We start from the raw sequence: 16,313 nt of genomic DNA on the forward strand, positions 1-16,313 counted from the left end.
TCTCCAAGATTGAAAAAAATATATATGTTGAATTTAGAGTATTATAAACAGTGTTTTTCAGAATGTGCAAGTTTGTAATTGTACACATTTCACTTTTGTGTTGTTGTCATGGTTTTGCCATGAGGAAGTTGTGGGGGAAATAGAGTTTGGACAGACGGTGCAACTGTTTGCGTTTATGGTGCCCCATATGGGCAGAAGTGAAAGTAGTTTTGGAGGTGCACTCTATAGATGTCCTTCAACATGCCTTTCCAATTTGGGAATGATTGGATGTTGCGTTCATGATATATTTTTTGGAAGAAATAGCCCCCCCCCCCCAGTGGTGGGGTGGGGTGTCATTGTTGCAACAAACAGTGACATTTGTATCATTTGTGGAGCCCCTTGTACAAGTGAAATCGCTTTTGGCTCTGCATTGTTTAGAGGCCCCTCAATGTGTGATTCAAATTTTGGGCAGATCAGACACTGAATTCATGATTCATATGTTGATCACATGACTCCAGAGAAAATGTCCTCCTTCCCCCCTCCCTCCCCCCCCTTTTTCTACCCTTTTATACATTTAGTGTTTTATACTTGTTGCTGATATTGTATTGGTGTTATTTTTTTATGCTATGTTGATGAATTGAATACATAGGACCACAATGGAAACCCAGCACTTTTTTATGTTATCCTTTTAGCCCAAATGTATGACTGTACCTCATGCTGTTTACATTTCTGTCTAATAAAGTATTCAATCAATCAATCAATCAAACCAAAGTTTCATGCCAATCGGTCCAGATTTGCTGCTCACAGCACATACAGATACAGACACAGACACAAGGGCAGGGGCAAAAAATATATGGAGGGCAAAATATGCCATATTTGAGCTGCCAGCGCCTATCTGCCAAGCATTTCTATGGTAAAGACACACTGAAGTGCTCCTCTTCCCAGCTCTGAGCAATGCGTTTCAGCACTCTCAGCGTGTGCCATTTTCTATGCCCACAGCGCAATAACAACTTAATGTGCGCCGCCAGTGAGCGTGTATGTGTAAACTCTTGAGCCTTCTTATCATTCTTTTTTTCAATTGTTGCTGTTGGCCAGTATTTCTCCTATACCCCACACACTTTGCTTTGCATATAGTGACAAATTACGTTCATTCTTCTACATAATTATCTTTGTCATTGCCTTTGAATTGATTGTCGCCCTGATGCAATATCAAATTAATTACTGCTGCTGACTACTTCACTGTTAATGTTCAAACTACAACACATACTAAGTATTACGTTAATATTACTAAGTATTAAGTTAATATACAACGTTTTGACCACTAAGTGGTCGAAACGTTGTGTATTAACTTAATACATTTTCTACTGAGAGGTACAGTGTGCAGACTTCCCTTCCTTTCCTCCAATGTACGTTTTGTTGTCCAGCATTTTTTTGGGATGTGCGTACTTCCCTCTGTACTCTAATATTCATACTACCGTCATATAATGTATGTCATTTCATTTGACTACTATTACGCCTTTCTTATATTTGTATATAACTTTTTGTACTCTTTTTTTTACCACCGCTTCTATGGTGCTACGTGTTACAGAATGCTGCCAAATGCACTTCTACTGTTCTCCCCCAATAACACAACACTGTATTAACCACACTGAAAATATGCATGCGTGCATATTTCTTCTTCCTTTTCTTAAAAAGGAAAACCACAAATGATTTGAAAAAACGTCTACAGCAGAGAAAAAGGAAGTGAAAAAGTCAGAGGAAACTATATGTGAATTTCAGAAAACTGAATGGTGTTTTGGGGCGTAAGTTGCCTATGTATTTGTCTCACCAACAACAAGTTTTTACCTCAGTTCTAGAGTATTCAGGAGGTTCAGGGGCAACCAGAATAGACAGCAAAACTAAACATTTATCATTGAGCAGAGGTCATTCTTGAGACTGTCAGACCCTGAACAGTAAATCCCATGGAGCCCTTCTGACCATGTTGAATTAGCCTTTCGCGGCCCCCTTATTGCTCTGGGCTCCAGGTAGTTGACTGATTGGCTAAAAATGCACCTTTTTGGTTCAGCTTCTGAAATTCGGGATCAGGCTCTGTAACAGTAGGTCTCAGTTTGCCCATATTTCTAAAAAGGCCCCCTGACCTTTGGGCCCTGGGCCATTGGGGCAGACAGGCCCGCTCAGGGATCTAGCTCTGACCTTTGGTCGTAGACTCAGAACGTATTCCCTGGATTCCTGGAATAATGACACGACTCCCCATATAGGGCGCAGCGCCCGTTTCTGCATAACTAGATTTTTCTTGAAAACACACTTTTTTTGCTGCTGCTACAGATTTTGTCCAAGACTCCCATAAATCGCTACACATTATCCGTCATGTGTCTTTCAGATGTTTGATATTCTGTTCCGATTGGCAAAATTTGCCCCTATTTTACAACAATTGACACAAATCATGAGCATATTTTTTTAAGGACATATTGAGGGGCTTCTTAACAACAGGAAGCCAAAAGCTATTTCACTTAAACCCATATGATGTCACAATCACAGCCTTCCCCATGATTGCAGTGGTGTGCAAGAATGTGTCTCACACTTACAAATATTTCTAACTTAGGACTTCTGCAAAAAACTATAATATTAATTTTAAAAAGGGGTGTGTCCCTGTGACATACTAGCGTCATGTCCAGGGGGTGTTCTTGTGCATCAAGCTGCCTCACGCTAAGGAAACAGGAGATAGGCTCCTGCCCTAAGGGCCTCAGGGCTAAGCAAGGCCTACTCTCCCCCTTTGATGTGACAATGAAGTTGATTCTAATGCTGATTGCAGTGCTGACCTTTAGTTAACTTAACCCATTTAGAACTGAGTCCGATTCTAAAAACGCCTTTTAAATCCTGACCTAAGTTTTCTGAAAAACTTCAAATATTTATTCAAAAATTACAACAAATGTATGTTGCTATATATTGTACATAGCAACAAGAACCCCAAAAGGGGTCCTGAAAGGTATAGTTACACATAGGGGTTCCCGCCCCAAAATGGGTTAACTGTTTTTTCAACTCATAGGTTCCTACTTCATTTATGGATTATCAAATATTCTGCTGCCATATACGATCCCAGAGAATGGAAAAGGGTTTTGTGTGATCCACGTTCACCATATCTGATCTTTAGACTTTTCCAATTCCAACTATGGGACATTACCTCCTGGATCCACTGAATAAAAGAAAGAAGGTGTCTTTCTCCCTCCCACCTACACATAACGAAGGCCCTCCTCAGCTGGGACCACACCTAAGATGGTGGTATAGGGGTTAGGGGAGTCTTATCACCCATTGATGAGAAACATTGAAAAATGTAAGACAGAAATCGACAAAACCAGAACACGTGATGCAGAGAGGCTGGCTTTTAGTGGCATCTATCTATTCTAGACAATTTGTCATTAGAATATATGCAGTCTCACACAAAAAGACGAGGAGTGAAAGTGAAATGCCGGCATCCCAGAACTGGATTTTCTGATTCCCTTGTGATCTTGGTATTGTTCCATGTAGGGGAACACATGTACTGATGACACTGTACACTTTTGAGTCCCTTATTTATAAGAAATAAGTTTGGTCTTTCTGAGCGGGGTACAAGATGGAAAATGTTTCATAGCAAAGCTATGTACCTGTAGATCCAAATTTTTATATTATTCTCCTGACACAAAGAATGTAATGATCTGAATGGTTCGTCATCAAATAAATCAGCAAAAAAAAACACACCACAACCATGCCATGCCTTAAAAGTCAGATCCAAATAAGGGTAGAAAAAGATGGCTAAAAGTCACTACTCGTTTGTAACAAATTGAAATGTTTTCGGAATTGAGTCCCGCTTTGAATTGAACTTTGAAACACAGGGTTTAAATTGAGAGTTTTTAGATTTGTGGGTAATGGTGTAGCCAACAAGGAAATTAGAGAGACCGGACGACTAGATAGCAGTTCCATATAATGGCCATAAAGGTCCTTTTTGTTCTGTGAATGTGCACTGATCCAGTATGTTAATTTAGAGATATTGGCAGACCAGTTATGTATGATGAAGAAAATTAGGCAGACCTACTGTAGCCCGCCCTCCAATTAGAGCTTTCTAGGATGGCTTTTTGGATCCTAGAATGGGCTGTGTTCCAAATGGAATAAGAAATAAGATGGTTCAACTGAATACAAAAGGATTTAGGGAAAAAATTAAGAATAATCTGAAATAAGTATGAACATCTACAGTAGGCAGTATAGTCATTTTGACAGAGTTGATACAACCCACAATAGAGAAAGAGGTTAAAATGTATTTTCAAAGAGTGCATTGAATGAGCTAGTAACCCTTATACTCAGATAAGTTGATCATGTTCAACCTTAAAACGGAACTGCATTGTTCGGCTAGTCTGTTCACAGGAAGTGTGAGTGTGTGTGTGAAGTTTTATCAGATCTTCAAATACCATTTTTGATATTGTAGACACAAATCTCATCTTTGACTGCCTTGAATCAGAACGGAAAATAAAACTTTGATTCAATAACTCAAGCTCTGGTTCTTGTCATTTTTGGATTGGATTATAACAAGAGCCTGGCACATGAAAAATATGATTTTTATCACTTAAAATGTAATTATGCCTGCATGAATGCACACACAAAAGTGGATAGATACGAATGCATTGCACGCGCACGCGCGCAGCGCGCGCACACACACACACACACACACACACACACACACACACACACACACACACACACACACACACACACACACACACACACACACACACACACACACACACACACACACACACTTTGTTTTAACCATTTATTTATGTCCACATAAAGGAGAATACATATAGGGACAAAAATATTATAGGATGATGAGGTCAGATGATGTGGATGAGAGAAGTTCATTGGAAAACACAAGGTGATGTCTCAGTTATAGCAGCATAGAAGAGGAGCGATCGACCGGGAACACATTGAGTCAGTCAAACAAGCGTCCAAGTCTACATGTTCTAAGGGGCGGCCATAGCTGAGTGGTTAGTGAGCCCGCCTAGGGAGCCAGAGGCCCTGGTTGTCCCTGGTACGATTCCAGGCCACACCAGCATATGTGTTGATGAAATGAAATTTGTCCCTGAGCAAGACTCTTAACCCTCTCTTAACACTCTTTCACAGGCCCTCATTGGAAACAAGCCCGCAAGGACTTTCATGAACGTCCTGTTAAAAGGAATTATCCTATCCTAATTTATTGAAAGACAAGCAGTCACATATACATTGACAGAATTAGTCCACCGAGGCGGTCTTGCATGGGCGTAGCTATTACACAAATAAATTATGCCTATATGTGTAATTGAGTGAAGTGCAAAAGTTCATCAGATGAGATAAGCGAAGACATCGGCAGGGCCCCTTTGCCACATCCTGGATTGTCCGACAGATGTGCTGATGGGAGGATGTGCTGTGGCTTTCCAGAGACCAGAATTAAGCAACGTCGTCAGGTTTTCACCACGGGTGCAAATGGCCTCCCGCACGGGGCGCTATAGCCTCCCCGATTTACAGGAAGGCTGGTAGATGTATTCTGTAGATAACTGTCATTTCTGCAAACATGTAAACAGTTCTAGGCTAGCGTTTTACCAAGAAACGTTAGGGTGACAAGGGGACAGGAGATAAGGTTAAGAAGCACTGCACCTCAGCACTTCCATCCAGGACAGGTTGCACCCCTAACATAAAGAAAGCCAATTACTTTTTAATTATGTCAGTGATGTGAAACTGCATACGAGGAGTTAGGTAAAGAAAAGTTAGGTAGAGGAAAGAGCATTGTATAATATTCACAACATAGGTGCAGTAGGGTTACATTGACATATGTTTTCATGATAGGCCTACAATAGGCATGTCACTCAGTACTCTATGGGTATAAGTATGTATGGCGGCTGCCAATTATAGCAGAGATAGCCCAATACGTTGCCAGCCTTTTTGCCTCCTTTTTGGGCATCCTAAGTTGTTGAAGCCCTATAACAACTAGTCTGTGGGTGTGTCCCAGGCTGCCGAATATAAAAACAAATAGTCTGCGCCTATAACCGAGCTCTGAGATGGTATGTAGGAGTGGTTGGTAATTAATGACCTTGGTCATAAAGGCCTCCTCTAGGCTATGGTCAAAGGTGCATGCTATCTCTAAAACAGACACTTCCCTGAATCCCTGGACTCTTCATCAACCACAACAACATCTGGTCTATTAGCTGTCTTAGACACACACACACACGCAGGCATGCAGGCATGCAGGCACGCACGCACGCACGCACGCAGGCATGCAGGCGCACGCACGCACGCACGCACGCACGCACGCACGCACGCACGCACGCACGCACGCACGCACGCACGCACGCACGCACACACACACACACACACACACACACACACACACACACACACACACACACACACACACACACACACACACACACACACACACACACACACACACACACACACACACACACACACACACACACACACACACACACACACACACACACACACACACACACACACACACTCACTCACTGCCGGCACTACTAAAGGACAGTGGTGGAAAGTAATCAGCGACATTATTCTTATTGAATAACAAATATGAGGGCTGCTGTCATTTTAATTCCCATGCTGAGTGGTTTTTCCAGCCCTCCCCTACGTACGTCTGACGTGATGTCAAACGTTCCCTTAGACCTGCAGGGACATGTGAGCTCCTCAGCATTCACTGACCACAGTCTGAGGAAGACACTTCTCTAGCTGACATCACTTCAGCACATTGAAACAGGTAGCTTTTCTTTTTTTAAATCTGCACAGTATATATATATATATATATATATATATATATATATATATATATATATATATCAATGATTGATATTTGATATAGAACTCTGTAACACTTGAGGGTTGTAAATGTTGATGTGTGAAAAGTTTCATCACATGTATTTAGGCCATTATAAATGCTTATGGATTTTTGTTGAGCCCTATGATAATTCCTTCCCTAAAATGCAATTGGCCACAATTCTGCTCTCACACTGGCCGTGTTTCTGGCTTCCCCCTCCGCTTGCCTCTTTGTTACATCTTGTATGGGTGTATAGGAGTAAAAGTATTTAGTTCTGGTTCCTCAGTGATTTTCATGTTTTTAAAGGTGTTTCTGCAGGCTTTGTAAAATGTAGTGCTAGTGATTCTACAAGCAAGTGGTTTCAGAGAGTTACAAGGTCCTATCAATTCATTGTGAAGACATTTCAGCAATTCATTGAAAATGTAAGAAATGTACTTCTACTTTTACTTGTACTTTAAGTGTTTTTCAAAGCATATACTTTTGAATACTTAATTATATTTAAAAGCAATGACTTTTTTACTCTTACTTGAGTAACATTTTGACTGAGCTACTTTTACTTATAGTGGAGTAAATTTGACCAGGAGTATCTGTACTCAAGTACTGGGGTCGAGCACTTCATCCACCTCTGTAATTTAGTCATATAGCCAGTTAGCAGACGCTCTTATCCAGAGAGACAATTGTTTATTGAACTCTAGTCAATAAACAGGTAACATCACATAAATAGAGTGCAGAGAGAACCATGTAGGGTGAGAGACTACCAGGTAAACAATGGTTGCAGCATCTGTCTAAATAACATGCCATCCAAATCACATATAAATATATAATAAATGCAGTTAGAAATGAAGACAGGTACATTGTGTGATAAAACAAAGCATGCACCTTTGTTTTGTTACTGTAGGTTTTAGGACGATGGAGATTATGACGACAACGGCTGTCTATCCCAATAAAACCATGGATCTGTCTGGTGGAAACGGATACCAGGATGAACTAGACAGATCCATCAAGATCGTGTCCCTCGTCATCTACAGCCTGGTCTTTGTGCTCGGCATGTTTGGGAACGGAGTCGTTATCTGGATGACAGGCTTCAAGATGAAGAAAACCGTCAACACCGTTTTGTACCTCAACCTCGCTGTGGCCGACTTCATCTTCGCAGCATTCCTGCCCCTGAGAATCACAAAAACAGCGATGGACTCCCACTGGCCTTTTGGCAAATTCATGTGCAAACTGAACAGTACCGTTCTCTTCCTGAATATGTTTGCCAGCATCTACATTCTGATGGTCATCAGCGTTGACAGATGTGTATGTGTGGTGTGGCCAGTGTGGGCCCAGAACCACCGCACCGTCAGAAAGGCGTCTTTTGTGACTCTGGCTGTCTGGGTACTGGGCTTGGCTTTCAGCTCCACTACCTTCATCTTTCGTGACACACGGTCTGATAAGAACATCAGCATGTGCTTCAACAACTATGACGATAGCTCCACGCCCGCCCCACAGTTGTTAAATTTTCGACTTCAGGCCATCATCACTCGCTTCCTCCTGGTGTTCGTGGTCCCTTTCACCGTCATCGTCTCCTGTTATTCTGTCATCATCCACCGGCTTAGGAAGAGTCGCTCACTGACCGGCCACTCTGGTCGCCCATTCAAAATCATAGCGGCCGTTATCACCACATTTTTCCTGTGCTGGGCGCCCTATCACATCATTGAACAGATTCGGTTGGTGAATCTCATGGCAGCAGAGTACAGGAAAACATTGCATCATGTGTTCAAAATCGGGTTTCCCATAGCGCGCTGCCTGGCATTTCTCAACAGCTGCCTGAACCCGCTGTTGTACGTGTTCATGGGTCAGAATTTCAAGCATGAATTTCGTAGGTCTATCCTAAAGGTGCTGGAGAACGCATTCACTGAAGAGCTGCCTCAGACCAACATTTCCACAAACACAGGGATCACCAGTCAAGATATTGCCTTGTCTGAGGCACAGGTATAGGGTTATCTTTGGATTTATTCTAATATGTACAATTGTCAATCTTCTTTTTTTTCTCAGTACGATCTCCAAGATTGAAAAATATCCAAAATAATATGCTGAATTTAGAGTATTAAACAGTGTTCTTCAGAATGTGTGAGTTTGTAATTGTACACTATCACAAAACACATTTTACTTTTATGTTGTTGTTGGTGGTTTTGCCATGAGGAAGCTGTGAGGGAAATAGAGTTTGGACCAAGCCCACAGAACCGTGGTAGAACAATGAGGCTGCCGTTGCCTGGTGGTCAAATCTGGGAGAGCAACACATCCGCATTCAAAACGCTACTGCTCATGCTTCTATCGTCTGAAACGCTAGTACGCCTGATCTATCCAAGGAATTTCTTTTTTAAGGAAGGGAAGCCGAGGTCATTTTCTTTACCCTGCAATTACAGCTGGCAGATTCGTCGCACTGGGTGGCAGACTCACACCGGAGGTTTGGTGAATAACATTGGAGTCTATGAGAGCCGGCTGGACAGCTTATGAACAAACACTACTTCTGAACGATTGAGACCTTTATGAAATACTCGGCTCAGGAAAATAAAGGAAGACAAATCAAACATTGTTTTTGCCTATGGTTCAAGACAGACCAAAACGTGAAGTGGCTTGTTATAGCGCCACCATGGAAAAACATTGGGGCAGGGGTTCTTCCTTGGCCTATTGGGAGTGTGGATGCAAAGATTCAGGCCTGAAAGTGTCTCAGAGCCCCCACAACACCCAACACACATAAATTATGCCGTTGAATATATCTCTGCTGTTGGGCAGAAACCAACAAAACATTTTTTTTTCAGGAAATGAAGAAAACCTTATATTTTTTTTAAACAAAGCAATACTGCCTAATCAAATCAATCTAATCTGCTCTGAGGAAGGCTGCAGCCGAAACGCGTTAGCGTTCTCGCAATAAAATGAGAAACTACATCTGTCTTGCAGTATTAATTGCTGCTTTTTCCACTTAGGTGGTTTTGATTTGAGTATACATATTACATAGCTGAGCACCCACTGCCTAAACTAAGAAGGCATCCAGAGGAAGCGCACCGGTTTTTCTTTCTTACTGCCTAGTCAAAGTTGCTATTGTGACTATATTGCATGTGTCATTATATTGTCACCACTTTACCCCAATCCAGCTCAAGTGGAGTTAGGAGGTTTTGTCCATCATTGATAAGAAGAGCTGACAATGCATCACAATGCGTGAATTAATGCCTGATGCTTCATGACACTGCTTACATAGGCCTACAATAATAAGCAGGACTTTAAATATTAGACAATAACTTCTGCAAAGAGGGGTTCACATACTTGCGGTTTCAGTAGAACTAGCGAGAGAAATGCTATATGAACTCATTTCTTGTCTCCTCAGAAAACATTACATAGATTTTAGAAATATAATTAATTGTTTTCATAACATTAGCGTCAGCGCTAAGTTTGATAAACAGGTACACTGCATAGTTACTTTTAACAGACTACAGGGGGAAAAAACCCTGCCTCGTTTAGTTTATTTTCTTCCGCTCTGTGTGCCACGCAGGGTAGAGGGGGTGGAGTTAGCTAGCCTGGTAAACCCTCCCTCCGGAAATCTCAATTCCATTTCATTTCAGTAGTGAGTCTGGCCTGATCCGCCTGTCTGCAATATTGGCTGTGCTGGAGTTGGGCGGGAGTAATACCGTTGACTGACAACCCCTTCAGCCAATGATAATTTTTCCCCTTCAGCCAATCAGCAGTTAACCAGTCTTAATGTGACGCGACGGGACTTTTGAGACAGCCATACCCAAAATGGGTTGCCTTTTTCGGGTACAATGGTGTCACTGCCCGCCCCTACCGGTTCTCTAATTTTTTTTTTTAAAATAGGCTTTGTCATGATTAATTGACCACATATATGAAGTTAAACAACTACATTCTATCCAAACGATATCTTATAAGTAAATTCCGTGCCTCAAAATAGAAGTTAGAGAGCTTTTTGAAGTAAAAAAATAGCGGAGAATTGGCCGCACAAGAAAAAGATGGCTGCCGTTCGTGTTTTGGGCTCACTCGAACTCGCCACCTGATTGGCCAACGTAAGCTGTCAATCACAGAACAATGAGCGACGACGCTGATAGGCGCGGCCGTTTGGCATACACAGCCAATATTGCAGAGAGGCGGTTCATGCCAGACTCACTCCAGGAATCAAATGGAATTGAGATTTCCGGAGGGAGGGTTTACCAGGCTAGGAGTTAGCTGGTTTGGTCGACAGTTTGAGGATCCAATGGAGTTAGGAGATTTTGTCAGAAGCGTTTTAAATACTTTTCATTGGTTCAATATTTGTTTTACCAACACACAGACGTGAAGGATGTTCAATAGCATTGATTTATGGAACAAAAAAATAAAAAAGCTGAAAAATTGAGTTAGCTGGTTTCTGCCCGACAGCGATGATATGTAACTGCTTGTCTATTTTATAAAATCACATTTTGCATTCATTCAATATCACATGCACTCAATCACTTTAGGCTTTGCAGCTCCGCTCAGTGCTTTGTGATCCATAGCTAACTTTATTAAATTAGTGTCAAATGCCACTGAGTGACCAGTGTATGACCTCAGCAATGCATGACATAATACATTATGAACTCATTAATACAAGGTTAGGCTACTATGTTAATTTAAGTTTATCAACTTATTAAGTATATGTAAAAAAATAATAATGTGCCAATATACAGTAAAGCCTATTTTCCATTTTAAAGGGGTCATTTTAATGTCTAGTCAGGCTGTCGTGGGCATCCCAGACAGTTTTTAAGTTGCTTGATCGGTATTGAATACAAATATTTAGATATTTGACATTCATTTGATCAGAGATGCCCGCCTATACAAGCCCATTCAACTTCAAACTCCTTTATAACCATGTTAGTCATTGAAAACACCCGTCCCTGCTTCTGGTGAATGTTGTCTTTCTGCTGCGTGAGAGGGCCCTGTTTTTCAATTACTTTTTCTTCTTCTTTTTCTTAAAAAAGAAAACCACAAACGATTTGACAAGACTTCTACAGCAGAGGAAAAGGAAGCGAAAAAGTCAGAGGGAACTGAAATCTGAAGTCATATGTAGCTACAATTCTTTACCATACAGGAAACTGAATGGTGTTTTGGGGCGTAACTTGCCTATGTATTTGTCTCATCAACAACAAGGGAACATAGACTCTTCTTTTGACTCGCAGCATATAATAAGACATAAAAGCAGTGGCATTAAAAAGCTTTGCCCACCTCTGTGCAAGAGTATTCAGGAGGTTCAGGGGCAACCAGAATAGACAGCTAAACTAAACATTTATCATTGAGCAGAGATAATTCTTGAGACTGTTAGACCCTGAGAAGTAAATCCCATGGGGCCTTTCTGACCATGTTAAATGAGCCTTTATTGGCAGGCAGGCCCCTTATTGCTCTAGTTGCCTGATTTGCATAAAATGCACCTTTATATGGCATGTTTTTGGTTGAGCTTCTGAAATTCAGGATCAGGCTCTGGAACAGTTGGTCTCATTTTGCCCATATTTCTAAAAAGGCCCCCTGACCTTTGGGCCCTGGACCCCTGGGGCAGACAGGCCCTTTCAGGGATTTAGCTCTGACCGTTGGTTGTAGAAAGTATTTTCCCTGGATTCCTGGAATAATGACACGACTTCCCATATAGGGCGCAACGCTGGTTTCTGCATAACTATATATTTCTTGAAAACACACTTTTTTGCTGCTGATACAGATTTTGTCCAAGACTCCCACAAATCGCTACACATTATCTGTCATGTCTGTTCCGATTGGCTGTATTTGCCTCTCAAAGTTTGCGGGACGAGCCTATTTTACAACAATTGACACAAATCATGAGCGTATTGTTTTTAATGACACATTGAGGGGCATCTAAACAACAGGAAGCCAAAAGCTATTTCACTTAAACCCATATGATGTCACTGTTTGTTGCAGAAACATTACCTTTAGACTCCCTTCTGGAAGTATTTTGTGCCAGAGACCCCCATATAAGATTTGTGTTGTTAAAATGTTTCAAATATATAAATACTGCTTGACCAATGAATGAATGAATGAATCAATCAATCAATCAATCAATCACTGTTGTCCAATTGGTCACTGTTCCACATGCTAATGCCCCTCATCTTTTCAATACCGCACCAGAAGTACATGCTTTAAAAAAATACTTCAAAAGTAGAAACTACAAAGTACATGTTTTGCTTAATTTCAATACATAACTGTTTTAAAATTTAGAAATGTAACAAAGAAATTCAAATAAAATTCAGAAAAACAAATACTCAAGTATATACTCATATGATCTTTACTTGCACTTGTACTTTACTTGTAAATGTACTTCGTTACTGTTCACCACTGCTTGTATTTTAAATAAAAAAATTTAAGGCATGCAAGGTGTCCTCTGTCCAGTTAAAACATTGTGAATTGTGCCGAGCTGCACATACAGCAACAGGGCCAAAACCTGTAAAAGAAAAAAAGTATGTATGTATGTATGTATGTATGTATGTATGTATGTATGTATGTATGTATGTATACATATATATATATATATATATATATATATATATATATATATATATATGGATATACACACACACACACACACACACACACACACACACACACACACACACACACACACACACACACACACACACGTATATGTGTGTGTGTGTGTGTGTGTATATATATATATATAAAATAAACCTTGGACAGGTTAAGGCCAGTCACAGCATTTGCAACTGTCTCTGTAAACGAGGTTAGCAGGGCATTTCTGGAGGTAGGTAATACCATCGGAGCAATGATAGAAGGAGTTGGTGTCCTCGACATTCACATAGAGGCCATTCGCCTTCCCTCCACAGAAACTACTACGAGGCCAGTCACAGCATTTGCAACTGTCTCTAAAAACAAGGTTAGCGCCACATTTCTGGAGGTAGGTAATTCCGCTGGAGCAGTGATAGAAAGAGTTTGTGTCCTCGACATTCACATAGAGGCCATTCGCCTTCCCTCCACAGAAGCTACTACGGGGCCAGTCACAGCATTTGCAACTGTCGCTGTAAACAAGGTTAGCGGCACATTTCTGGAGGTAAGTTATTCCATTGTCGCAGTTATAGAAGGAGTTGGTGTCTTTCACATTTACATAGAGGCCATTAGTCTTCCCGCCACAGAAGCTACTGCCAGGTGCAAGAGTGGTAGTGCCAGTAGTGGTGGTGGTGGTAGAAGCAGCAACAGTGGTGGTGGTGGGAACAGCAACCGTGGTGGTGTTTGGAACAGCAACAGTGGGGGTGGTTGGAACAGCAACAGTGGGGGTGGTTGGAACAGCAACAGTGGGGGTGGTTGGAACAGCAACAGTGGGGGTGGTTGGAACAGCAACAGTGGGGGTGGTGGTGGGAACAGCAACCGTGGTGGTGTTTGGAACAGCAACAGTGGGGGTGGTTGGAACAGCAACAGTGGGGGTGGTGGTGGGAACAGCAACCGTGGTGGTGTTTGGTACAGCAACAGTGGGGGTGGTTGGAACAGCAACAGTGGGGGTGGTGGTGGGAACAGCAACAGTGGGGGTGGTTGGAATAGCAACAGTGGTGGGAACAGCAACCGTGGTGGTGTTTGGAACAGCAACAGTGGGGGTGGTTGGAACAGCAACAGTGGGGGTGGTTGGAACAGCAACAGTAGTGGTGGTGGTGGGAACAGCAGTAGTAGTGGTTGGAACAGCAACAGTGGGGGTGGTGGTGGGAACAGCAACAGTGGGGGTGGTTGGAATAGCAACAGTGGTGGGAACAGCAACCGTGGTGGTGTTTGGAACAGCAACAGTGGGGGTGGTTGGAACAGCAACAGTGGGGGTGGTTGGAACAGCAACAGTAGTGGTGGTGGTGGGAACAGCAGTAGTAGTGGTTGGAACAGCAGTAGTGGGGGTGATGGTGGGAACAGCAGTAGTGGGGGTGATGGGAACAGCAGTAGTGGTGAAGCTACTACGAGGCCAGTCACAGCATTTGCAACTGTCTCTGTAAACAAGGTTAGCGGCACATTTCACGAGATAGGTAAGTCCGTTGGAGCAGTGATAGAAAGAGTTTGTGTCTTCGGCATTTACATAGAGGCCATTCGCTTTCCCTCCGCAGAAGCTACTGGTGGTAGGAACAGCAGTACTGGGAGTGGTAGGAACAGCAGTAGTGGGAGTGGTAGGAACAACAGTAGTGGGAGTGGTAGGAACAGCAGTAGTGGGAGTGGTAGGAACAGCAGTAGTGGGAGTGGTAGGAACAGCAGTAGTGGGAGTGGTAGGAACAGCAGTAGTGGGAGTGGTAGGAACAGCAGTAGTGGGAGTGGTAGGAACAGCAGTAGTGGGAGTGGTAGGAACAGCAGTAGTGGGAGTGGTAGGAACAGCAACAGTGGGGGTGGAGGGAACAGCAGTAGTGGTGGCTACAGAGAGGCCACTTTCCTTCCCTCCACAGAAGCTATTGCCATGTGCAAGAGTGGTGGTGTTGGTGGTGGTGGCAGCAACAGCAGCAGTGGTGACGGTGGCAGCCGGGTTAGGGATCTTAGTTCTGCTTACTGGTGGATTGTTGGTGGTGGGAGTGGGAGTGGGAGGGGAATCTGACCAAAACAAAAAATAATATGTTGAAAAAATGATTTTCCTGTGAGTAATTGTGGTGATGAATGAGGTTTCATAATGATGGATGCAGTGGTGTTCTTTTTTTGTTTGTTTGTTTTGTTTACCTGAATCCAGAAGGGAACGTAGGTGGCTGATGAGGGGGTACCTGCCCTGTCCGCACATCTCTCCAGAGAAGTCATCCAGGTCAATACTCCATACAAAGGCTCCTCCAAAATTGCTGTCCTTCAGGTACTTCACCTGTACAATAGTAATGGAACACAATAATAAATTACAAAATAAAAACAAATAAAAAATATGGAAAGAAACAAGTCCCCAAGACTTGTTGTGTTATCCTTTTGGCCTTATGTCTAACTGTACCACGTGCTGTTTATGTTTCAGATTAATAAAGTATTCAATCAATCAAAACACCTTTAATGATTTTGAAGAACAACTATGTCATCAAATTATGTATACAAATGCTATCAACTCATGATAGATACAATTTAGTTACATTTTAGTTATTTAATCAAACTTAGCCTTTGTTGAATTTGTTGCCAAAGTCATAATTATGACTTCAGTCTTTGATAATAACAAGAGACAAAAATAAAATACTAATGTCAAGTGAAACACTTTTATGTCTCAGAATGAATAAATAGTTCAGGAATATTTATTTTTCTTACTTATGAAACAGACTTTAGACAATGACTTAAATTTATAGTGCAATAGAAGATCGGATCATAAAGCTATGCTGTATTACCTTGTTTGCAAAACTCGCTTTGTTGTCAAATCCCACCCATTCTGTGCCTTTGGTTGCATAAGGCACCATTTGCTCATGAATCCAGTGGACAGTGGCCCCTTGGAGGAAGGTACAAATCTGTGGGGAGAATGAAAATCTTAGATCCAAAAGATGTGACAATGTAG

The 16,313-nt window shown here is 42.0% G+C and overlaps 1 protein-coding gene across 1 annotated transcript; it reads left to right on the plus strand.

The window, feature by feature from the left end:
* Positions 1-7,729: 7,729 nt before the first annotated feature.
* On the plus strand, positions 7,730-8,800 carry LOC308086434 (chemerin-like receptor 1; the record flags this gene model as incomplete). Its single annotated transcript, XM_080429956.1, has 1 exon — positions 7,730-8,800. The coding sequence occupies one exon, from the start codon at positions 7,730-7,732 to the stop codon at positions 8,798-8,800; it is 1,071 nt and encodes a 356-aa protein (XP_080286082.1).
* Between the last annotated feature and the right edge of the window lie 7,513 nt (positions 8,801-16,313).

Source organism: Gymnoscopelus braueri (assembly GCF_963280865.1).
Source record: "Gymnoscopelus braueri genome assembly, chromosome: 6".
NCBI classification, from domain to species: Eukaryota; Metazoa; Chordata; class Actinopteri; order Myctophiformes; family Myctophidae; genus Gymnoscopelus; species Gymnoscopelus braueri.